This window comes from Callithrix jacchus, chromosome 3 (genome assembly GCF_049354715.1).
Source record: "Callithrix jacchus isolate 240 chromosome 3, calJac240_pri, whole genome shotgun sequence".
NCBI lineage: Eukaryota > Metazoa > Chordata > Mammalia > Primates > Cebidae > Callithrix > Callithrix jacchus.
Window position 1 is genome coordinate 180537696 of NC_133504.1, and position 26431 is coordinate 180564126.

At 41.8% G+C, this 26431-nt stretch overlaps 1 protein-coding gene and 1 pseudogene across 8 annotated transcripts in view; one reads left to right on the top strand and one right to left on the bottom strand.

Annotated features, from left to right (window-relative positions):
- RAB28 (RAB28, member RAS oncogene family) overlaps positions 1-26431 on the top strand; it is a 303321-nt gene that overhangs the window by 128159 nt on the left and 148731 nt on the right. For 6 of the 8 annotated variants that reach the window (XM_078367514.1, XM_035294044.3, XM_078367515.1 and 3 more), the window contains one exon: positions 8923-24565. The exons of the other annotated variants lie outside the window; for them this stretch is intronic. In XM_078367514.1, the coding sequence (XP_078223640.1) occupies positions 8923-9192 (270 nt within the window). In that variant the 3' untranslated portion in view covers positions 9193-24565. Of the gene's footprint in view, positions 1-8922; positions 24566-26431 lie in introns of those variants that run through there. 8 annotated transcript variants of the gene reach the window in all.
- The window catches only part of LOC100403885 (heat shock protein HSP 90-beta pseudogene), a 34751-nt pseudogene continuing 26295 nt past the window's right edge, over positions 17976-26431 (bottom strand).

The following is a 26431-nucleotide window of genomic DNA, read 5'->3' on the forward strand; positions in this document are numbered from 1 at the left end:
CTCCTGTTCCCTCCAGCCCGTGGAAACTGCCCTTGCAGAGGTCCCCAGAAGGCTCATGCTGACCTTTCTCAGGCTACATCTTAAGACTTGGCTTCTTTATCTTATGATGTCCCTGCATCCTTGGCTTCTGCTCCTCTCTGATCACTGTGTGTCCTTAGTCTCTATCTCCTTGCTCGTGTCTGCCCTTCCTTTCATATTGGTTCTCCCAAGGATGCAACTCTCACCCAAGAGATGTTCAGTCTTTCTCTAGAGTTGTATTCATTCTCAGTTTCAACTACTCTCAATGTATTAGGAGTCTCCAGAGAAACAAAGCCAATATGATTGATAGATAGATAGATAGATAGATAGATAGATAGATAGATAGATAGATAGATAATCTAGGAGACTTACTATGGGAATTGGCTCATATGATAATGGAGGCTGAGACATCCCAAGGTACCACTGTCTTCAAGTAGGAGAATCAGGAAAGCCAGTGGTGTAACTCAGTTTAAGGCTTGAGAAACTAGGAGGTGGCTGGTCTAAGTCCTGGAGTCCAAAGGCCTGAGAAACAGTAGCTCTTGAGGGCAGGAGAAGATGGATGACCCAGCTGAAGGAGAGAGATAAGTTTACTCTCCTCTGCCGCTGTGTTCCATCTTAGACCTCAGTGGATTGTGTGATATCCACCCTCATTGGCAAGGGCAGATGTTCTTTACTCAGTTACTTACTTAAATGCTGATTCCTCTGGAATTATCCTCACAGACACACCCCGATAATGTGTACCAGCTATCTAGGTGCCTTTATCCCTCTCAAGTTAACACATACAATTAACCAGAGCACTTAGTGAGTTGCTAACTCTAAAAACTTCTATTTCTACCTCTAACCCTTCTCCTACCTCATCCTTCTCCTTTAATCAGGCTTCCACTCTTCCATTTTACAACTATTTGTCAAGAGCCTTTGTGTGCCAATATTTTTTCTAGATTGCATTCAAGGAGAAATCAAGCAGAGTCCTCCAAGAAAACTCATATATCCATTTGCGGTTGGACATCTTCAATTGAATGATATACGCACAACTTACATGGAGCTCATTCTATAACTCTTCTCCCACACAGACCAGCTCCTCCACCTGTGCTCAATTAATGGCACCACTATCCAGCTAGTTGCCCAATCCAGAAACTCAGGGGTTGTTCTAGGTTAGCTCCAACCTCAATCCCTGTGTCTTCATGATTCTGACTTCATATTCCTGAATCTCTGTGCTAGCCCTCTCCCCTCCCACCACAGCTATATCCTTTGTCCTTATCCACCACTTACTGTTTTGCAATAATCTCTGAATGGACCTTGAGTCCTCTAGGATAATTACTAAATACGAACATGGCAATGCCACTCCCTAATTAAAATTTCCAGTGGCTTCCCATTGCATGTGGGATAAAGTTCAGTTACCCTAGCATGATGCCCTGGTCCTCTCCTGGCTTACCCCTCTAGCCATCTTTCTGCCTTCTGTGTCTTACACTTTATGGTTTGTGCCCAAAACCAGTTTATTGCTTACTAGATACATTTTCTCTTTTCCTATAATCACCTTTTCTACTTTCTCACCACCCAGCTCCATTTTTCTAAAGGCTAACCTCAGGCATCTTCTGCAGAAAGCTTTGCCTAATCTCTCGTTTCCAACCTCCCTGGGCTTAGTCAGCTCCAGGTTCTGTGTGATCCTAGTAGACTGTACATGTCTTTTCAACTGCACACATCATGTTGTTTATCTGTTTATATGTCTGTCTTCTTTAGGAATTCAAATAAATGTTGAATAAATTCATTTTAAAATTCTGTGAATGTGCCTAGCAATTCTACATTAGTTACTCAACACTCTAGTCAAGAAGAATTTGTGAAGTTTCTCATCATAAAACCAGGGGAGAAACATGACTGCAGGATTGTCCAAGATTTCCCAACGGGACAGAGAATTGCTACTTCACCTTTGACCTCTCGACCTTCATCCCAGTCACTGACTTTGAGACCACAGCAAAGCTCCCAGAATTTCAAGGCACTGGACAGAGTCTCTGACCAACAGATTAATTTTAGAGTCATTGAAATTCTGCCAACTCTGGGGGAAATGCTTGGGAGCCAGGCAGACAACCAGCAAAGGAGGAAATTACTGTCTCTCTCCAGATGAGAGAGTTGTAACCACGGTGCCTCCCCCAGTGATGCTGTTCAGAAAACAAATTTAATACTTTTATGAAACTCAATCTTCTAACCAGAGTGTTCTAGGGATCTTTTTGATGTTCAGGAAAAGCAGCCTAGTGCCAATGTCTTTTGCACATATGGTGAGGACTCCGCCTTGCATGTGACCTGAGCATTTTGGGTCCCCCAATGCTCTGGAAGTTATCTTTTGTTTAAATGACTCAACAAACATTTATTTAGTACCTACCATGTTTAAAACTAATTTTTTTTTTCCTGGAGAATGAGCACAGATTTCTGAGTTGGACAGAAGCAAGTTCAAATCCTATCTTGGCTGCTAACTGGCCTCAGATCATGAGCATACTCATGGATACCTCTGAGTACTGTTTTCCTCAGCTGTGAAATGGGGTTATAATACTAACCTTAAGAAAGAGGCTGCCTTGCCCTGTATCTGGTACCCAAATGTTTATTTAAAAGAGAAACTTGGAGAATCCAATTTTGTATAAGTATTATTTGCATTAAGAAACTGTGGCTATGTAACCATAAGAAGCATGTTCAGTAAAAAGACTTTAAACACTATTATGGATGCATCAGTTAGGAATATAGTTGGCTGCAGAAACAATAAGCCAGTGGCAGGCCAGTAAATGTTTATTTTATTTTATTTTTTTAAATAAGTTTTCTTTTATTGCATTTTAGGTTTTGGGGTACATGTGAAGAACATGCAGGATTGTTGCATAGGTACACACATAGCAGTGTAATGTGCTGCCTTCCTCCCCATCACCTATATCAGGGATTTCTCCCCTTGCTTATCTCTCACCAACTCCCCACCCCACACTGTCCCTCCCATTTCCCCCCTCCACAGACCCCAGTGTGTGATGCTCCCCTCCCTGTGTCCATGTGTCCTCATTGATCAACACCCACCTATGAGTGAGAACATGCTGTGTTTGATTTTCTGTTCTTGTGTCAGTTTGCTGAGAATGATGGTTTCCAGGTTCATCCATGTCCCTACAAAGGACACGAACTCATCGTTTTTGATGGCTGCAGAGTATTCCATGGTGTATATGAGCCACAATTTCCCTGTCCAGTCTATCATCTATGGGTGTTTGGGTTGGTTCCAGGTCTTTGCTATTGTAAACAGTGCTGCAATGGACATTCGTGTGCATGTGTCCTTATAGTAGAATGATTTACAATCCTTTGGATATATACCCAGTAATGGGATTGCTGGGTCAAATGGAATTTCCATTTCTAGGTCCTTGAGGAATCGCCACACTGTCTTCCACAATGGTTGAACTAATTTACACTCCCACCAACAGTATAAAAGCGTTCCTATCTCTCCACATCCTCTCCAGCATCTGTTGTCTCCAGATTTTTCAATGATTGCCATTCTAACTGGCATAAGGTGGTATCTCAATGTAGTTTTGATTTGCATCTCTCTAATGACCAGTGATGATGAGCATTTTTTCATATGTTTGTTGACCTCATGTATGTCTTCTTTTGTAAAGTGTGTGTTCATGTCCTTTGCCCATTTTGAAAGGGCTTGTTTGTTTATTTCTTGTAAATCTGCTTTAGTTCTTTGTAAATTCTGGATATCGACCCTTTGTCAGATGGGTAAACTGCAAAAATGTTTTCCCATTCTGTTGGTTGCCGATTCACTCTAATGACTGTTTCTTTTGCCATGCAGAAGCTGTGGAGTTTGATTAGGTCCCATTTGTCTATTTTGGCTTTTGTTGCCAACGCTTTTGGTGTTTTGGTCTTGAAGTCCTTGCCTATGCCTACGTCCTGAATGGTTTTGACTAGGTTTTCTTTTAGGGTTTTTATGGTGTTAGGTCTTATGTTTAAGTCTTTAATCCATCTGGAGTTAATTTTAGTGTAAGGTGTCAGGACAGGGTCCAGTTGCTGCTTTCTGCTCATGGCTAGCCAGTTTTCCCAACACCAATTATTAAACAGGGAATCCTTTCCCCATTGTTTGTTTTTGTCAGGTTTTTGTCAAATATTGGATGGTGGTAGGTGTGTGGTGTTGCCTTCGAGGCCTCTGTTCTGTTCCATTGGTCTATATCTCTGTTTTGGTACCAGTACCACACTGTTTTGGTTACTGTAACCTTGCAGTATCGTTTGAAGTCTGGTAGTGTGATGCCTTCTGCTTTGTTCTTTTGTTTAGAATTGACTTGGCTATGCAGGCTCTCTTTTGGTTCCATATGAAGTTGAAGGTGTTTTTTTCCAGTTCTGTGAAGAAGGTCACTGGTAGCTTGATGGGTATAGTGTTGAATCTGTAAATTATTTTGCGCAGTATGGCCATTTTCACGATATTGATTCTTCCTAACCATGAACATGGAATATTTCTCCATCTGTTTGTGTCCTCTCTTATTTTGTTGAGCAGTGGTTTGTAGTTCTCCTTGAAAAGGTCCTTTATGTTCCTTGTTAGGTGTATTCCCAGGTATTTTATTCTCTTTGTAGCAATTGTGAATGGCAATTTGTTCTTGATTTAGCTCTCTTTAAGTCTGTTATTGGTGTATAGAAATGCTTGTGATTTTTGTACAATGATTTTGTATCCTGAGACTTTGCTGAAGTTGCTTATCAGTTTCAGGAGATTTTGGGCTGAGACGATGGGATCTTCTAGATATACAATCATGTCGTCTGCAAATAGAGACAATTTGACTTCCTCCTTTCCTATTTGAATACCCTTTATTTCTTTTTCTTGCCTGATTGCTCTGGCTAGAACTTCCAGTACTATATTGAATAGGAGTGGTGAGAGAGGGCATCCTTGTCTAGTGCCAGATTTTAAAGGGACTGCTTCCAGTTTTTGTCCATTCAGTGTGATATTGAGTGTTGGACTGTCATAAATAGCTTTTATTATTTTGAGATATGTTCTGTCAATACCAAGGTTATTGAGGATTTTTAACATAAAGGGCTGTTGAATTTTGTCAAAGGCCCCTCTGCGTCAATTGAGATAATCATGTGGTTTTTGTATTTGGTTCTGTTTATGTGGTGAATTACATTTCTAGACTTGCGTATGTTGAACCAGCCTTGCATCCCTGGGATGAATCCTACTTGATCATGGTGGATAAACTTTTTGATGTGCTGTTGCAGTTGGTTTGCCAGTATTTTATTGAAGATTTTTGCATCTATGTTCATCAGGGATATTGGCCTAAAGTTTTCTTTTCTTGTTGAATCTCTGCCGGATTTTGGTATCAGGATGATATTGGTCTCATAAAATGATTTGGGAAGGATTCCCTCTTTTTGGATTGTTTTGAATAGTTTCAAAAGGAATGGTACCAGCTCCTCTTTGTATGACTGGTAGAATTTGGCTGTGAACCCATCTGGACCTGGGCTATTTTTGGATGGTAGGCTCTTAATTGCTGCCTCAACTTCAGACCTTGTTATTGTTCTATTCAGGGTTTAGGCCTGGGAGGATGCAAGTGTCCAGGAATTTATCCATTTCTTCCAGGTTTACTAGTTTACGTGCATAGAGTTGTTTATAATAATCTCTGATGACAGCTTGAATTTCTGTGGGATCTGTGGCGATTTCCCCGTTATTGTTTTTTATTGCATCTATTTGGTTATTCTGTCTCTTTTTTTAAATTAGTCTGGCTAGTGGTCTATCTATTTTGTCGATCTTTTCGAAAAACCGGCTCCTGGATTTATTGATTTTTTGAAGGCTTTTTATGTCTCTATCTCCTTCAGTTCTGCTCTGATCTTAGATGTTTCTTGTCTTCTGCTAGGCTTTGAGTTTTTTTGATCTTGCTCCTCTAGCTCTTTCAATTTTGATGATAGGATGTCAATTTTGGATCTCTCCACTCTTCTCATGTGGGCACTTATTGCTATATATTTTCCTCTAGAGACTGCTTTAAATGTGTCTCAGAGATTCTGGTATATTGTGTGTTCATTTTCGTTGGTTTCAAAGAACTTCTTTATTTCTGCCTTCATTTCATTGTTTATCCAGTCAACATTCAGGAGCCAGTTGTTCAGTTTCCATGAAGCTGTGAGGTTCTGAGTTTGTTTCTGACTTCTGAGTTCTAACTTGATTGCACTATGGTCTGAGAGACTGTTTGTTGTGATTTCCATTCTTTTGCATTTGCTGAGGAGTGATTTACTTCCTATTATGTGGTCAATTTTAGAGTAGGTGTGATGTGGTGCTGAGAAAAATGTATATTCTGTGGATTTGGGGTGGAGAGTTCTGTAAATGTCTATCAGGTTTGCTTGTTCCAGGTCTCAGTTCAGGTCCTGGATATCCTTGTTAATTTTCTGTCTGGTTGATCTGCCTAATATTGACAGGGGAGTGTTAAAGTCTCCCACTTTTTTTGTGTGGGAGTCTAAGTCTCTTTGTAAGTCATTAAGAACTTGCCTTATATATCTGTGTGTTCCTGTATTGGGTCCATATATATTTAGGATCGTTAGCTCTTCTTGTTGTATCAATCCTTTTACCATTGTGTAATGTCCTTCTTTGTATCTTTTGATCTTTGTTGCTTTAAAGTCTATTTTATCAGAGATGAGAATTGCAACTCCTGCTTCTTTTGCTCTCCATTTGCTTGGTAAATCTTCCTCAGTCCCTTTATTTTTAGCCTTTGTGTATCCTTGCATATGAGATGGGTTTCCTGTATACAGCACACTGATCAGTTTTGGCTTTTTATCCAATTTGCCAGTCTGTGTCTTTTGATTGGGGCATTTAGCCCATTTACATTTAGGGTTACTATTGTTATGTGTGAATTTGATCCTGCCATTTTGATGCTAGCTGGCCATTTTGCCTGTTAGTTGATGCAGATTCTTCATTTTGTTGACGCTCTTTACCATTTGGTATGTTTTTGGAGTAGCTGGTACTGGTTGTTCCTTTCTATGTGTAGTTCCTCTTTCGGGAGCTCTTGTAAAGCAGGCCTGGTGGTGACAAAATCTTTGAGTACTAGCTTGTTTGCAAAGGATTTTATTTTTCTTTCACTTTTGAAGCTAAGTTTGGCTGGAAGTGAAATTCTGGGTGGAAAGTTCTTTTCTTTAAGGATGTTGAATATTGGCCCCCACTCTCTTCTGGCTTGTAGGGCTTCTGCCGAGAGATCTGCTGTTAGTCTGATGGGCTTCCCTTTGTGGGTGACCCGACCTTTCTCCCTCGCTGCCCTTAGCATTTTCTCCTTCATTTCAACCCTGGTGAATCTGACGATTATATGCCTTGGGGTTGCTCTTCTTAAGGAATATCTTTGTGGTGTTCTCTGTATTTCCTGGACTTGAATATTGGCCTGCCTTGCTAGGTTGGGGAAGTTTTCCTGGATAATATCCTGAAGAGTATTTTCCAGCTTGGATTCTTTCCCTTTGCCACATTCAGGTACACCTATCAAACGTAGATTAGGTCTCTTCACATAGTCCCACATTTCTTGGAGACTTTGTTCCTTCCTTTTTGCACTTTTTTCTCTAATCTTGCCTTCTCATTTTATTTCATTGAGTTGATCTTTAACCTCTAATGTCCTTTCTTCTGCTTGGTCAATTCGGCTGTTGGAACTTGTGCATCCTTCGCGAAGTTCTCATGTTGTGTTTTTCAGCTCCATCCATTCACTCATGTTCCTCTCTAAGTTGTCCATTCTTGTTATAATTTCCTTAAATCTTTTTTCAAGGTTCTTAGTTTCTTTGCATTGCGTTAGAACATGTTCTTTTAGCTCACAGAAGTTTCTCACTACCCACCTTCTGAAGTCTGATTCCGTCATTTAGTCACAGTCATTCTCCATCCAGGTTTGTTCTCTTACTGCTGAAGAGTTGTGATCCGTTGTAGGAGGAGAGGTGTTCTGGTTTCAGGTGTTTTCCCGCTTTTTGTGCTGGTTTCTTTCCATCTTTGTGGATTCATCCACCTGTCGTGTGTGTAGTTGCTCATTTTCAGATTGGTCTCTTAGTGGACGTGCAGGTTGTTGATGATGAAGTTATTTCTGTTTCTTAGTTTTCTTTCTAACAGTCTGGCCCCTCTGCTGTAGGACTGCTGAGGTCCACTCCAGGCCCTGCTTGCCCGGGGATCACCTGCAGCAGCTTCAGAACAGTAAGGTTTGCTACCAGTTTCTTCTTCTGCTGTCTTTGTCCCAGAATGATGCCCACCAAATGTCAGTCTGATCAGCCTTTTGTGAGGTGATTCTTTGGATATACAGGGTTCAGGGAGCTGCTTGAGGAGACAGTCTGTTCTTTATAGAAGCTCAAGTGTTGAGCTGTGAGCTCTGTTGTTCTTTCAGAGCTGCTAGGCAGGTACGTTTAAGTCTGCTTCAGCAGAACTCATAAACTGCCTTTTGTTCTCCAGGTGCTCTGTCCCAGGGAGTTAGGGCTTTATTTTTGAGTGTCTGTTGTGCTGCTGCCTCTTTTTTTTTTTTTCAGGGCTTCCCTGCCCAGCAAGGAGGCATCCTAGTCACTGTCTGCCTGCAGAGGCTTTGCTGAGCTCTGCCCTGCTGCTGTTGATCTTCCCTGTAGTCCTGTTTATATGGGTGTGGTTAGAACTGCCTCGGCAATGGCAGCCTGCCTATGTAATGGCGGACTCTCTCTGATATGGCAGGTTGCCTCAGCAACAGCAAGCTGCCTCAGAAATGGCCGACTACCTCTGTAGGGGTGGAATGCCTTGGTAATGGTGGACGGCCTTTCCCCACCGAGCTGCACCGTCCTGGGTTCAGCTGTGCTTGCTGTGAAACTCTCAACCCTAACCATTTCCAATTGCGTTTTGTGTGTGTGTGTTTTTGTGGGGGTGGAACCCACTGAGCCTGATCTCTTGGCTCCTTGCCTCAGAGCCATTTTTTTTTTTTTTAAGTTGAATGGTTGACTCTCTCCTAGGTGTTCCAGTTGCCTGCTGAAAGGGCGCCGGGATGTGCGTCATTTCCTGTGCGGCGACCCCCTGCATCAGCTGAAACAATGGCGCTGCCCGGGAATCTCCTGGCCAGCTTAAAAGGGCAACCAGATGAGTGGATTTTGTTTGGAGAGCCACCACGCCACAGTGCCAGCAAAACATCCGCGCTGGCTAAAACAGCTACGCTGGCCAAAACAGCTGCTCTGGTGACCCATAGGGCTCCTCTGCCTAGGAATCTCCTGGTCTGTGGGCAATAAAGATCCACCTGGAAATGTGGCATCCAGTCACCCTCTGCGCTTTCACTGGGAGCTGCAATCCTGAGCTGTTCCTAAAAGGGCCATCTTGGATCTTTGAAATTCTGAAAAATTTAACAGTTACCTTTCACAAATGGATGAGTGTCGGCTCTGACATACCACTTAAGCACAGCACATTTCATGTGTTTTTTTGTGACAGGAAGTTCAGGGATGAGCATCCGAGGGCTGGTGGCTCATCAGAAACCCAGACTCTTTTTATCTGCTCTGATGTCCCAAGCACAAAAGTTTCATCCTCATGCAAATGGCTTTAAGATTGTGAGGTGGCTGCCATCCACTCCATGTCTGCATGCCATGCAACAACAAGGAAGGAGGAAAAGGCGAAGTGTGTTTATTTGGTAAAAGACACTGTATTTGTTTCTGTAATTCATTTGTTTCTGTAATGAATTATCACAAAACTTAACACCAAACGAGAGCAGCTAAGAACAACACACGTTTATTATCTTATTGTCCTGGAGACAGGAAGTCCTTTGTTAGCAGGGCTGGACTCTCTCTGGAGGCCTTAGGGGAGAATCTGGTTCCTTGCCTTTCACAGCTCTAGAGACCACACACATTTGTTGGCTTGTGGACCTTTTGTCTTGAAAGCCATCAATAGATGGTTGAGTCCTTCTCACTTCACAGCACTCTGACTCTGCTTTTGTTGTCACTTCTCTTCTTCTGAGTCTTCTGCCTCCCTTTTCTACTTATGAAGACTATTGTGATTACATTGGGCCCACCTGGATAATCCAGGACAATCCCCCTGTGTTCGTCCCTCTGCATTGCTAAAAAGGGCTACCTGAGGCTGGGTACTTTTATAAAGAACCAGGGTTTATTTGGCTCATTGTTCTGCAGGATGCACAAACATGGCACCAGCATCTCCTTGGCTTCTGGTGAGGCCTCAGGAAGGTTCCAATCATGGCAGAAGGCAAAGGGGGTGCTCCTGTGTCACATGGTGACAGAGGGAGCAAGAGAGAAAGGGAGGAGGCAGATTCTTTTAAACAACCAGATCCCAAGTAAATGCATAGAAAGCTTACTCATTACTGCAAGGGCAGCACCAAGCAATTCATGAGGGATCCACTCCTATGACCAAAACACCTCCCACTGGGCCCCACTTCCAACATCAGAAGTTGCATTTCAAGATAAGATTTGAAAGGAACAGAACATCAAAACCATATCACTCATCATTGAAAGATCCTTACCTTAATTCCAGCTACAAAGTCTCTTTTGCCAAGGAAGGTAACATATTCACAGGTTCCAGGGATTAGAATGTGAACAACATTGTAAGTCATTATTCTGCCTGCCACAGCCACTCTCCCCAGGGACTATTTTCGATATCTCATGGTCTGGAGGTATGCTGTCACAAGGCCACTGCTAGTTGCATGCCAGGCTCGGATCTCAAGTTTTAGCTTTTAGAGGAATTTAAAAAATGTACATAAGACATTAAGGGCTGGAAATGATATTTGGGTCACCCAACCAATATTGGCTTCTACACTGGGAAATAATACATAGCCAAATGGGTCTAACCCCAAAGTCTGCTGCTTGACTCAATGGAATTGTGTTTTAGAAATAGACTATTATCCCAAATTAATAATTGTTGGGTTTACTGTACCGAAGGTTATTGCTCACGCATTCTTCTTTTCTTCCCCTCCTCTCTTCCCCTCTCTTCTCTTGCCCTCACCTCCTTTCTCCTCTCCTCTACTTCTGTGAGCCTACAAGTTTTCCAGCCTGTCTTCTGGCTTGTAGTAGACTAAAGAGATGCGTTTCTATGCTTACTTTTGTATTTGACACAGGGTGGTGGAATGTTGTTCACTATCCCTTCAAATCATGGAACAGGGAATCAAATGCAGCATTTTGACCAGTTGTCCTCATCATTCCACAATTTATCAGGTTGAAAAATTTATCCCACATGACTCTTCTGCCTATTTTTCAATTGTTAGATATTGTAATGGAGAGGGCATTGGGTAAAGGTTAAGGCAGCCTCAGACGACTGATAGTCAGGTATGTTGACTTAAGCAGTAGAATTACCTACAGGGAGGAAGAACTTTATGGTTCAGAGTGATAAAATAGCTCCTCACTGGCTTTGCCATGGTACCTAAATTTTTCAACATCATGGGAAGTGTGGCATGTTGTTAATACATGACAGGAAATATGACATATTATTATTAAAAGACCTTTTGATTTCCAACTTGGCTACTGTAAAGAGGAGAGAATCTAAATGAAACTGCTCTTGTGGTGTCACTTAGGTAAGTCTCCAATAGGAAAGCAGTGGAAATTTGAACAAGAACCAGATAAATTTGTTTTGTGTTCCATAGAAGTGTTGGCAATATTTACTATGCCATTCAATGTCCCTTTTATAAAAAGGTGAGGCGTTTTAGAATTTACTGCCCACAAAAGCTTTGTTCCAGAAACATAGGTGTAGATATTGAAAACACGAGGTGATTTGGTTCCTCTCTTGGCATCTCTATATAGTGCTAAGGTTCAAGGAGGCCTGGAAAGAATTTTCAAGGAAGACATATTATAGACCAAGAACTTCCGTTTCAAGCCTCTCTAAACAAGGCTTCATAAACACAAGGAGTGATGTGAGGGGTTTTTGCTGTCGCTTCTCTTTCTTATAAACCACATGTGCTGCATATAAGAAGCCAGCCTCTGTGAGAGAGAACTGAACAGGATAAGAAGTTTGTTGACAAAATACCTGCCCCCTGAAGTAGGATCCCAGTCTCTAATGGTGCCTCCAACCACTCAAGACAGCAGCGGCTTAACATTTTGACATTGTTGTCTAATTTTTCTTTGTCTCTTCCTGTTCTCTGCTGCTTGGTGGTAGCCTGGGTTGCACAGGATCATGTGAGTTCACTTAGTCACGTCTGCAAATGAGAGCCTTCGAAGTGTAAACTTTATTCTTCATTGTGATTTAAATCACATCTTGGTGACAGGGCATCCATCTCAACAAATGGCATAGGGCCAGCAAAAGTCAAAGACTTAAGCAACGTGCATGATCATTGTTTAAAGACATGTCAAAAGGAAGAGAACTACATTTAAAAATTTTTGGTATATACATAACATTTACTATTTTAACTGTTTTTAAGTATGTAGTTCAGTGGCATTAAGTGTATTCAAATCCACTGCTGTTCAACCATCACCACCGTTTATCTGCAGAACCTTTTCAGTTTCCCAAACTGAAACTCTGTCCCCATTGTACACTAGCTTTCCATTTCCTTCTCGTCAGCTTCTGGCAACTACCATTCAGCACCATCCTTTCTGTCTCTAGGAATTTGATTACTCTAGGTACCTCAAAGTACGTGGAATTATATTAGATTTGTCCTTTTGGGTCTGGTGTAACTTCACTTAGCATAATGTTTTCAAGGTTCATTCACATTGCAACACGTGTCAGACTCCCATTTCTTTTTATGGATAAACGATACTTCATTGCATCTGCTGTGATGTAGAATCTCATTGTGGTTTTGTCTTGTATTTACCTAATCATTAGGGATGTTGAACATCTTTTCTTGTGCTTATTGGCCACTTGTATGTCTTCTCTGGAGAAATGTCCATTCTGTTCTTTGCCTGTTTTTTAGCTGGTTTGTTTGTTTTTTGTTTTTAGTTGTATAAAGTACAGATTCTTGGATTACAGACCATGTAACAATAATAACCATGACTTGTAGCCTATTAATTAACCAGCAAACTGGCCTATCCACCCTTCCCTCATTTCAAGCCCAAGGTTTTAAAGTATCATTTATATCAATGTGTATCTGCAATCTCATTTCAACACCTTGCCAATCATCAGGTGTTTCTGTAAAAAGGCATCTGTACAAACTGTAGCATCTGTTTAGAAGTAGGGAATCCAGAGAGGGAATCCATACCACCATCACCACTTACTGGTACTAGGGTGTTGGAAGTCTGGCAGCTGGTCTCAGTTTGAATATTTAATATCAATTTGGACAGTGGACCTGAAACACCAGAACCCAACCCAAGATTTCCATGTTCTAATGATCTTCCAACCATGCTTGTGCTAAGCTCTACTCAGCTTCCCTTAATGGCACTTCGGTTCTGCAGGCTGTACCATTTTGAGGGAAAGCAGGGTGGCTCTCTGCATAAAATGCCATGGGATATGAAAAGTAAAGCAGCTTTGTCTGCTTTACCAGGGGAAAGCTCCAGACTTTCTCAGGTATCCCTCCAAGTTTTCCAAATAGTTGTGAGAATCCTGAGAAGCAGGTACATCTTGTGTTCTCTTAGAAACTGTTCTCTTAGAATTGTTGAGTTCACCTTGTACCTCTAACACTCTCTATTTCTAGAGCAGCATGTCTTCTGGAAAGTGTCTGCCCAAGCTTTCACGACAGCTGGTAATACCACCAGTGCCTGCATCAAGGCTGCAGAGACTGGTCACAAACACATGTTGCCTAGGTCATTGGCTTCAACGTTGCTGACACCTTGCACTTAACTTGTCATATTCTTCTAACTTGTATTGCTCTTTTATAGCATCCCCCTTACCATAATCAGGCCTGAGCCCTGTGTCCATGATCTAGGGGCTATCTGATAACACGAGTGACCTTTAGAGCCACCCTACTGATGCGAACACATTGCTGTCTGTCCAAAGTTGTAAAAAGGAGTGTGCAGTGCCTAGGGTGAGTTTTCCCAAATGAGGATACTCTTATTTTCTTCCATATTAAAAGATATTCTGTTGAGTCCACATTCTTCCTCCATCATTACCATCTATGAATACATCTCAGGGTGAGCACACAGACTGGGATCCTACTCTATGATTTTGAAAAAAAAAAAAAAAAAACACTATATTTCAGCTACAGTTATTCATCCACTCATTTTTCTCTTGAGATGAATCTAGCACAAAAGCACTTCCATGTTTTAAATATAAAAATCTAAGTTTTATTTATCCAATGAGAATATTCCAACATATTCTGGCATTTCATCATAAAATTCTTTGCTTTGCTTTTTAATAGGTTTACATATACATATTAACACATTCATCTCCAAATCCTCCTAGGGAGATTGCTGAACTAGAGGATTGAATTGAGATTGGAGACTTCCTGGAATAAATAAAAGCGTAGCTACTAAAGGGTAATATGATACATTTATTATTCTGCGAGGCTCCTCTGCATACTATTCTAACACACTCCCTGGGTGAATAAGAAACCCAACCTAGTCTTTATAACACTGGGACTCACAGATGGTGGATGGGAAAGGTGCTGTGTACATAGAAAAAGTATTTTATTTTTTCGATTGGCTTTAAATTGTATTGCAGTCGAGAATGGGAGAAGCACCTATGGTTAATTTAACAGATCCATTAGTGAAAGGACCTTTAGAAATCTGTCAAAACTTTTTATTATATAAAAAGAGAAATTTCTCAGATGGGAAAAATGACTTGCTCGAACTCAAATCATAAGAGCCAAATGTCACTTGTTCATCATCTCGTGGCCAAACAACTTTATGCAGGCTGTTCTGAATCACAGTTATTATCCTCGGACTGTTTGTTAATGGTTGTTACTGACTATTAACGGTCTGTGATATTTACCTTCCAAGAGACTAACATTTTAACATGTAAAAGAACCTTGTACCATAGGAAGAAGAAAGTTTTGAGGGTAAAATCAACCCTAAGGCCACCAAGTAAACTCAATGTGCAGGGGTTCTTCACCTGAGGTCCTTAGAAGGGCTTTAACCTGCCGGGCGTGGTGGCTCACGCCTGTAATCCCATCACTTTGGTAGGCCAAGGTGGGCAGATCACCTGAGATCAGGTGTTTGAGACCAGCCTGGACAACATGGTGAAACCCCGTCTCTACTAAAATTACCAAAAAAAAAAAAATTAGCTGGGTGTGGTGGCACATGCCTGTAATCCCACCTACTCAGAAGGCTGAGGCAGTAGAATTGCTTGAACCTGGGAGGTGGAGGTTGCAGTGAGCTGAGATCTGGCCGTTTGTACTCCAGCCTGGGTGACAGAACCAGATTCCGTTTTTTGGGGGGAGGGGCGGAGAATGGCTTTAACCTTTGATATTACATGCAGAAAGCTCTTGGAATTATATGAATTATTTTATTCATGGGTAGTTATATGCATTTTCTTTAGGGAGGGGATCTGTTTAATCCTGGACTTTCTTGGCTGAGTAAAGTAAATCTTGAATATAAAAGTAATTTATTGGCTTATTTTCCAGGAGCTTGTACCCAACTCCCTAATAACTTCCAGAGTGGCTGAATGTAATTGCGCTGTTTCTGTTTTTGTCTGCCTCTCAACTCAGCTTGCCCCTGACTTCATTCTAATTTGGAGTTCTTTTTACTTTGTGGACTCAAAGGCCACCAAGGATGATCCACACTCATATCTCCTAGCTTCGTACCACCAGTGGTAAGAAAATGACTCTCAGACCCCTATATGGGTCATATAGACAACCATCACCACTTACTGAGACTAGGGTGTTGAGCCATTCTGGTTGATCAACCTGAGTCATCTTTGCACCCTGCCCCCAAACACTGATATTGACATTCTTACAGAACACATGGAGTGGGGCGGGGGAGTGCTCTAAAGGTACCAGGACTAGAGGGTTGGGAAGCACATGAAGCAGATAAAGCTCTAGTAAACAGATTTCTGTGGGGTTCACCATTTCCCAGATTTTCAAGGGATCTGTTTCCAAAAGGTCGAGAAAAGAGTTCTTAGGAGCAAGAGCTATATTGTGGACCTCCTAGTAGATTACATGAAACACTCTCTTGGCCTAACTCAAGAGGGCAGAGTACTTGGTTTTTACACAGGAGCCCATTTTTTTCATCTATACCAATGTGCTTTGAATACTCCCTCTGCAACTTAAATGTATTTGTGATTTTAGGTTTTCATTAGGAGACACATGGTGTTTGGGTTCACTTTATCTGCATAGCCTACTGAGAGGAAAATTGTCAATTTACTGGGAACAAGTAAAGACAATTCTGTTTTCTGTAAAATATAATTTGCACATAATATGATTTTATCATGGCTGCCCTCCTGGTGAATGTGCATTTCTGAATGACTGTCACAAATTTTATCAATCCGAACTCAGGCGAGTCCTAATCCAGAGAAGTCTCAAATCCACAATCATTTGCCCTTGGCCTCGATCTCAGTGCCTGGGAATTCTTCAGTAGCAGTGCATGCACCATGGGCTTAATACATTTACAGCATTACATGAACACTCAACGTTTTTGTCTTTCTTTTTGGAATGAAAAGAAATAATATTTTAGGCCATTCTAAAATGGGGACTAATCTTTCCCAGGACTGATAGAAAACTTCTCCCCAGAAAAATAGAAATGAGACAATATTTTGTGCAGAGGGGGCCTCAAAGAGAAAACAGTCGGCTTCCATTGCTCTTAATTGGGGAGTCTATTTTAATGTTCTATGGAGGCTCTTTTTGATGGTAAATTAGGATCCATTAGGAAGGATATTACACTCCTGGGCGTTCTGTGTTGGAGGTTGAATGGGATGAGCTGGCATGATTGAGCAGCAAGGAAGAGAGGAAAAGTGGGAAAAGATCCTGAAAGCCAGGCATATTGGTTCCAGTGCTGGCCTGCCACTTTGTTTGAAGGTAGCAATGTTGTGTCAATAGCCCACCAGCTGTCCAGTCCTTCAGGGAATTGAATTCTACCACCGGGATAATTCTACCTGCTATTTCCTCAGGACAAATGTAAGATTCAGGGGACCTGTGGACACTTAGGTGATCAAAGCTCTGTTTCTCAACTTTGGGTCCAAAACCGAGCTTTTGGGCTTACACTGAGCTACAATGAAGAAGAAGGAATTTTACTATTCCATACACAATATTTTCAATTGAAAATTGTGGGGACTGAGCAATTGACTGTGCAGGAGAGTCGACCGCCAATGTCAGCACCCATTCCCACTCATCTGGGCTAGAGACTCCATGCTCTTCCCTAAATCACAGGGGCTGAAGCCTGGGAAGGATATTTTCCAGAATTCCTTGCAGCAAGGTTTCAGATTAGATTTAACCATGATGGGCACTAAGATGTGATTAGAAAGTGGGCAGATGAGATCAGATGGGTTCAGGGTGGTGGGAAGAGTTTTGTGAAAGTTTACAATATTATAGCTAAATAGGAGGGAAATAGATCCTCGTGCTCTATACCACTGTAGGATGACTATAGTTAACAAAAATATATACTTTCAAATAGCTGCAGGGAAGATTTGAGATGATGAATGTGCTAATGACCCTGATTTGATTGCTGTATATTATACATATAGAAACATTACTATGTACCCTATGAATATGTTCAGTTAAAAATAGTTTTACAAAATAGTAAAAAAAAAAAAAAAAAAAAAGGAAAAGATGAACTGAGGCAAAATCAATATTACTCCTCCTCTGGCAGTGGTGGGCGGATGCATGGGTTTTGGCCTTTGCTTGTGAGCCTCTGCAATGGCCTGCAGGTGTTATCCTCGAATGACCTGTCTCTTGCTGCTGGCAGTTGTTCTATCAGTGACCATTTTGTGACTTTTTTTTGATATAAAATGGCATATTCTTTATTTTGCACACTTTAATTTCAGAATAAAATGAACAAACTAAAAAATAATCCACAATACACAACATCCAGTGCTGGTGTCAGAGCAGGGAGGAAAGGGGGGCTTGACACCCTTGTTTTCTGCCTTCGACACAAGGACCGGAGAGAAAGAAAACACTAAACATCAGCAGGGGGAGCCAGATGGGACAGGGCACTCAAGGCTGCAGTTGGAGTGCAGCCTTGTATGGAACACCATACAAGGGCATGAGTTTTCCAGCTATGAACTCCTAATAGACTTCTTTCATGCAAGATGCATCCTCATCACCCTCAGGAGTGGGGAATCTCATCAGGAACCGCAGCACTGGGTTCCTCTGCTGCCACTTCGTCTTCATAGATACCTAGACCTAGCTTGATCATACAGTGGATGTGGTTGGAGTGGGTCAGGGGATCTTCAAGGGAAAAGCCAGAAGACAGCAGGGTGGTTTCAAACCGCAGCACCGTCAAGTCTTTGACTGCCTTGTCATTCTTGTCTGTCTCAGCTTTCTGTGACGGCGTCTCACAATGGGGTGGTCGGGGTTGATCTCCAGGTGCCTTTTGGCCATCATATAGCCATGATAGTGTTGTCCCGAAGTACCTGGGCTTTCATGATCCACTCCATATTGGCTATCCAGCTGTAGGTGCTGGTCACAGTGCAGCAGGGTGAAGACAAGCCTATTGGAGATTGTCACCTTCTCAATCTTCTTATCTAAGATTTCTTTCATGAACTTGCAAATGTTCTCAAACTTTGCCTTGCTTTCTTCCATTTTTTTCTTCTCCTCCTCATCCTCAGGTAACTCCAGACCCTCCTTGGTAACTGAGACCAGGCTCTTCCCATCAAACTCTTTGAGCTGCTGCACATAGTACTCATCAATGGGCTCTCTCATATATACCACCTTGAAGTCCCACTTCTGCACTCACTCCACAAAACCTGAGTTGGCCACCTGCTCTTTGCTCTCACCAGTGAAGTAATAGATGGATTTCTGTGTCTCCTTCATGCGAGAAACATACTCTGACAGAGATATCATCTCATCTCCAGACTGGGAGGCCTGATAGTGCAGCAGCTCAGATAGGTGGCATCAGTTAGTAGAGTCCTCATGTATTCTAAGCTTGAGATTTTTAGGGAATGCCTCATAGAATTTCTTGTAATTCTCCTTGTCTTCCACCAGCTCAGAGAAGAGCTCAAGGCACTTCTTAACAATGTTTCTGAGAATGACTTTCAAGATTTTTCTCTGCTAGAGCATTTCTTGGGAGATGTTCAGGGGCAGACCACACCACAGATACAGTTGAGATACACTGGTATCAGCTCCTCACAGCTGTCCATGATGAACGCATGATGGACATGAAGTTTGATGTTCTTTTTTCTTCTTGTTCTAAAAGAGGTCAAAGAAAACCCGGCAAGGAATGAATAACAATGCCCTGAATTCCAACTGACCTTCTACAGCAATTGCTTGTACTGCCAGGGGTCTTCTCAGTCATTGGTGAAGCTCTTTTAGCATTCTCCATACTCCTCTTGGGTGATGTCATCAGGGTTTCTGGTCCAAATAGGCTTGGTCTTGTTTAGTTCTTCCTGATCAATGTATTTCTCTTTGATCTTCTTAGTTTTCTTCTGTCATCCTCCTCATTTGAACCCACATCTTCGATCCTGCGCTTTTCTTTATCATCTTTGTCTTCCTCTTTGTTCTCACTTTTCTCTTCCTCTGCCTCATTATCACTAATTTCATTCTCTTGTTTCTTCTGCAAATAAAGGGTGATGGGATAGCCTATGAACTGAGAGTGCTTCTTCACTGCTTCTTTGACCCACCTCTCTTCTAAGTACTCTGTCTGATCTTCTTTAAAGAGGAGGATCACTTTGGTATCCCTGCCAATGGGCTCACTATGGTCAGCATGCACAGTGAAGGAGCCTCCAGCAGGAGCCTCCTGGGCGTACTGTTCATCATTGTTGTGCTTTGCAATCACAACCACTTTCTCTGCCACCAGGTATGTGGAATAAAAGCCAACACCAAATTGCCCAATCATTGAGATGTCTGCACCAGCCTGAAGAGCCTCCATGAATGCTTTAGTAGTAGACTTAGCAATGGTTTCCAAATTATATGTGAGATCATAAATAATTCTTGGTGTTTTGAACAAAGAATTGGACAAAACACACAGGAAAGCAAGGAAAGAATGAAGCAACGAAAGAAGAGATTTATTGAAAATGAAAGTACACTCCGTAGGGTAGGAGTGGGCCGATCAACAGTTCAAGGGCCCTGGTTACAGGATCTTCTGAGGTCCAAATACCCTCTAGAGGTTTTCCATTGGCCACTTGATGTACACCCCATGCAAATTAAGTAGTAGCCTGAGATCAGTCTGATTGATTGTGGAAAGCAACCAATCAGAGGCTGAAGTGAAGTTATTAAGTTACACCCATGCAAAGGGTGTAAATCAGCCAATTAGAGGCTAAATTGAAGTTTCTTATGCAAATGAAGACTTGGCCCACAATCAGTCTGATTGGTTGTAGAAAGCACAGTTTTCCATCTGCCACACAGAAAAGGGATGGGGGTTGCAAAGAGAGTAGCCTCTGGTCCTTTTGTTACTTTGGCGTGAAAAGTTGGGGGTTTCCTTTCAATTTAGTTCTGGGAAGTCAGTGTGAGTCAGCCTTAGGTTCCCTGCCTCCAGACCCTATTCTCCTGCCTGAACCATGGTACATGGAACAATCGGATACACTATGTATTTCACTGTTTTGCTTTTACTGTTTGTCTCTCCCCACTGAATTCCATAAAGTTAGACATTTTGATCTGTTGTGTTCACTGCTATATCCTCAATAACCAAATTGTACTTGGCACCTAAAAGGCACTCAGTAAATACTTGTTGAACAATTGAACCTCGCTACCCAAGATATAACCACAGCTAATTTGTTTTCTTTCCTTCTTCTTATATAAATATATTTTTAACAGTTTTATATGGAGGGAGTCTTAGATTATTGTTTTGTTTCTGTTTTTATTTTACCCCCACTCAGCCTGAAGGAGTGCACCTCAAAGGGAAAGGAAATGAAGGTGTTCATTATTTTTCAAGGACTTTAGGTATGGAGCGGACGGGTAGTGTGGCATGGTATCTAGCACTTGGTTAGTCTTCTTGCCCTGTCTCTCGCTGGCTGGGCTCTTATGCTGGTGTCTGAAAACAGAAAGATGGAACAATTAAAAAACAAAGTAAAATTACGCATCACTGAAGTGCCTGAAAGATGTTGCTTAATGAGACAAAGCCATACAGATAGTAGATATTTATTCTATCTTAGGATACAGTGATCTGGCTTCTCCAGGCTGGGGTAAGCCACAGGGGCCTGAGTGTGAGCCAGGGGATTCAATGCCTGGAGCAGGAAGTGGCAGAGGGTGTCACCTGAGCTGGTCCGGCAGGGGAAGACAGCATGACAGGCTCTGTTCCACAGCCAAGAGGACTTGGTTTCCAAACAACAGCCTGTGTGTTCTCAGGCACACAGGAGACACCCGTGGAGACTTTCTGAATGGGTTGAGAGGAATTTAGGAGGCCGGGGCTCCCACAGAGCCTGACAATCCTGTTTTCTTACTCTTATTGCGGACTCTATTTTGCTGTCAGGCTCTGGTGGCTTGAGAAGCCACAGATGATACCTTTGCTGCTGCTGCTGCTGCTCCTACTGCAGTGGTTGCAGGTAATGTTACCGTGTCCCTTCCCCCACCTTGTGTCACCCCTGTTCTCCCACCAATATGCTACTATGGTACCTGTTAGTATGGCTGCTGCTGGGAACATGTTATGCTAATTAGAGACTTGGTTCTTTTAAAGGTCTTTGTTAAAGTGGTATTATTGGGCTCTAATTTGTCAGTAAACATAAATCCCAACTGTAGTCTGAAATCTTACAGCAACATATTTTGTCCAAACAATCCAGATGACTGAGAACAGCCCTGTCTGATAGGACTTTCTACACTGAGGGGTGTGTGGCTGCTGAGCTCTTGAACTGTAGCTAATGGGATAGAACTGGAATTTAAACTTCATTTATAACTAATTTTAATTAATACAAATTTAAAATGTTAGTATGCCCATGTGGTAGTGCAAATCTAGAATATACAGTTATGTTTTAAAGGCTACAATCTAAAAGAAAACACAGAATTTAATGCAAATGTAATCCTTGAGAGGACAGTCATCTAGGTGACATCTGGTTTGAGACCTTCTGTACCCTTGCTCTCATGGCACTCACCATGTGATGATTTTGATGGCTAATCCTTGATATTTAGGAAAGGGATGCTTTTGTCTCATTCCAGTAACAAGATAAGCTTATTTACAAATCAAGAAAATGACCACAATGGAATCCCAGCACTTTGGGAGGCCTAGGTGGGTGTATCACTTGAGGCCAGGAGTTCAAGACCAGCCTGGGCAACATGGAAAAACCCAGTTTCTACAAAAAATACAAACATTAGCCATGCATGGTGGCTTGGGCCTGTTGTCCCAGCTACTTGGGAGGCTGAAGTGGGAGGATTACTTGAACCAAGGAGGTTGAGGTGGCAGTGAGCTATGATTGTGCCACTGCACTCTAGCCTGGGCAACAAAGAAAGAGCCTGTTAAAAAAAAAAAAGTGACCACACACACACAGATTTATTATGAGGTTGGCTCACATGATTAGGGAGACTGAGAAGTCCTGTATCTGCTGTCTGCATGCTGGAGACCCGAGAAAAGCTGGTGGTGCAGTTCCAGTCTGAGTCTAAAGGCCTGAAAACCAGAGAAGTCAATGGTGTAAGTTCTAGTCCAAGAGCGGGAGCAGACGCACATCCAAACTCAGACAGGAAGCAAAGGGGGTTAATTCCTCTTTCTTCTGCCTTTTTGTTATCAACACATTGGATGATACCAGCGCACACTGGGGAGGGCAATCTACCTATTGATCCACCAATTTAAATGCCAGACTCATCCAGAAACCCCCCCCATAGGCACACCCAAAAGCAACGTTTAATCTGGGCACTCCATGGTGCAGTCAAGTCAACAGAGAGTTAACTTTCATACCACCCATCTAGTGTATCAGCAAAAGATGGATTCTCTGGATATGCCGAACCAGTTTCTAGACCTCGAAGACTGATCAAAACCAGAACTGGGATTGTGATGCATTCCAGAAGGAGATGCCCCATGAGGGCCCAAAACTGGCTGGTCACCCTCTTATGTCACCTTGTCTTTAATGCCTATAACTGCTTGTCAAAAAAAATCAGTGATAATCAATTTACCTAAGAAGACAGGTACTGCCTATTGAATTGCCACTTTAGACCAGGCATTCTGCCAAGTGTTTCACTGTGTGGCACTTTATTTTTTTTATTTAATTCAAATTTGCAATGAGCAGTAAGTTAATTTTACCCTTATTTTATACGAGTCAGCTGAGCCATTCTGCTCTGGTCTCCTAGCTAGAATGGGGCAATAGGCCTTGAAGTTGGGACTCTGGTTCCCAAAGACAGCATTCTTTTTCTGTGCCACCTTGCCACCAAAGGTGCGCTGAAGGTAGCTTGAGAAAGTCAGGAAATGTAGTTTTATGCACTTGCATTGAAATGAACGAACTCTTCTTAAGCAACAAAATATAAACTACCATAGTTCCCCTAATAGCATACACCTCACTTAGGTTTTGGCCTTCCATTTTACAGAGCATATGTTTAAAATGAGATCCCCTGCAGAGTCCTCTTGTGAGCACTTTCATTATCTTTGAGAAATTTGTCAAAAGATACTTGTTTCTACCAGGCTCTTTTCTACAAAGAAACCCTTTGTTGTTCACAGAGGCCCTCCAGTTACAGGACTGGGGAACAACCACAGCATTTTCTGGATAGTCTGAGTGAGCAGAAGTGGGTCCTCTGGGCGCACAGGTTACATTTGGTCTTGGACTTTGCTCAGCTGTCAGAATGTCAGACCAATGATGCTGCCTTTTGCAGCTGTACAATAAAAGAGACACAAACCAGATATCTGACAGGACTAGAGGTAAGGGAACAGAGTGGTTGATGTTTTCCCAGCAGTCCTGGCCCCAGGAATTGTGAGTGGGTTACTGACAATAAGCAGAGAATGTGGCTGAGAATAGGCATTCCCAGAGCATCCAATGTGATGTTTGTATTTTGAAGACATGCTCAAGTCATGCTGGTCTTCGGTCTGGGGAGAAGCCTGATATGGGAATAGGTCTATGAACAAAAGGTTTGGCTGTGTCCCCACCCAAATCTCATCTTGAATTGTAGCTCCCATAATTCTCATGTGTTGTGGGAGGAACTCGATGGGAGATAATTGAATCATGGGGGAAGTTCCCCCTTATTGTTCACATGGTAGTAAATAAGTCTTATGAGATCTGATGGCTTTAGTTTCCCCTTTTGCTTGGCTCTCATTTCTCTCTTTGTTGGTCACCATGTAAGACATCCCTTTGCTCTTCCTTCCTCTTCTGCCATGATTGTGGGGTCTCCCCAGCCATGTGGAACGGTGAGTAACTTAAACCTCGGTCCTTTATAAATTGCCCAGTTTCGGGTATGTTTATATCAGCAGTGTGCAAATGGACTAATACAAAGCCGTCCTGTGATGCGCTGTGTGACCACATTCTTTTGAGCTTCCTCTGAACAGATTCAGGATGGTGGCCTTAGAAGTGCTTCTAACTCAGATTTTACTCAGCAGCCATTTGTATCTGAGAGGAGTTTTCTTTATTTTCAAAAGAGGCCTGTCTGGCAGAGTGAGTTGTGGTGGGGAGGGTGTGGATTTTGGAGTTGGGCAAACCTCTCCATGTCCATCCTGTCAACGTCCTTGTTTAGCTCTGTAACTTTGGGGAAGTCATTTCTCCCCCAGCTTTATTGAGGTGTTATTGACAAATAAAAATGGTATATGTTTAAGGTGTACAATGATTATTTATATATATATGTATATAAATAAAGTAAAATAATTATCAGGATCAAGCTAATTAACACATACATCACCATTTTTGGTGTATGTTATGAGAATGCTTAATATCCACTCTCCTAGCAAATTATAAGTGTACAATACAACATCGTTAACTATAGTCATGCTGTACATTATAGTTATACTGTACATTAAATCCTCAGGACTTACTCATTTTATTTCTTCAAGTAGAAAAGTCATTTCTGAATGGACAACTGTAGCAGAGCCTTCTGGTGTTATCCATAACTAGTTATCAGACCATGGGAGAAAACAAAAACTGAGAAGCCTTAAAACACAATAATATAAAGGCACATGTTTCTTAGCTGTCCCAGTGCTCATGCTATCACATGTCATGTGGATCCTGGGACACTCCACTGTATCCTTGTGAGAAGATGAGAGTGAAAAAGGCAAACAACAGGTCAGTATTATTAAGAAAGAGTTTTGACCTTGCAGACTCTGAAAGGATCTTCAGCACCCCTAGGATTACCCAGATCACACTGAGAACCACTGTTGCAATATTTCATATCTGTATTTTAAATACAGATACCTCAGAGCCTTTGCTCAGGATGTTCTCTCTGTCTGAACTCTCCCTCAGATATTTTCATCTCCCATTCCCTTAGCACCTTTGTTTAAGAAAAGTCTTTGCTACCTTTCTTAATAAAGCTTATGCTGACCACCCCATTTAAATTGCAATTACTGCCCATCTACTATCACCACTCAAATTGGTCCTTATTCTGCTGTTTTTTCCACAGCACTTATTACCATCTAATAATATATTGTTTATTTATTTATGCTAATATTATATAATTTACTTTTTTACTGTCCATTGCTGTTAGAACATGAGTTTTGGCCAGGTATGGTGGCTCACACCTGTAATCCCAGCACTTTGGGGGGCCAAGGTGGGCAGATCACCTGAGGTCGGGAGTTCGAGACCAGCCTGACCAACATGGAGAAACCCCATCTCTCTTAAAAAAAAAAAAAATGAACATGAGTTTCATGATGGATTATTTTGTCCATAGATCTAGTCCCAGCACCTTTAAGCACATCTGGCATGTAGTGGGTGCTTAAACAATATTTCTGGGAACAAAGGAAGAGAAAAACTTCCATGAGATTAGACATGTTTAAAAGCTACTTTACTTTTTAGGTCTGGCGCGGTGGCTCAAGCCTGTAATCCCAGCACTTTGGGAGGCCGAGGTGGGTGGATCACGAGGTCAAGAGATTGAGACCATCTTGGTCAACATGGTGAAACCCCCTCTCTACTAAACGTACAAAAAATTACCTGGGCATGGTGGCGCGTGCTTGTAATCCCAGCTACTCAGGAGGCTGAGGTGGGAGAATTGCCTGAACCCAGGAGGAGGAGGTTGCAGTGAGCTGAGATCGTGCCATTGCACTCCAGCCTGGGTAACAAGAGCGAAACTCTGTCTCAAAAAAAAAAAAAAAAATTTACTTTTTAATTGACAATACTTGTATATATTAAGTACAATGTGACATTTTGATATATGTATACATTGTAGAATGTTTAAATCAAACTAATCAACATATCTATCACTTTACCTACTCACCATTTTTTTTGTAGTGAGAACTTTAAAATCTAATCTTTTAGTAGCCTTTAAATGTAGAATAATTATTATTAACCGTAATTGACATGCTGTGCAATAGATCAAGAAAACTTATTCCTTTAGGTACTTTTTTTTTTTAAGTTCTGGGATACATGTGTAGAACATGCAGGTTTGTTATTACATAGGTATACATGTGCCATGATGGTTTGCTGTACCTTTCAACCCGTCATCTAGGTTTTAAGCCCACATGCATTAGAGGTTTT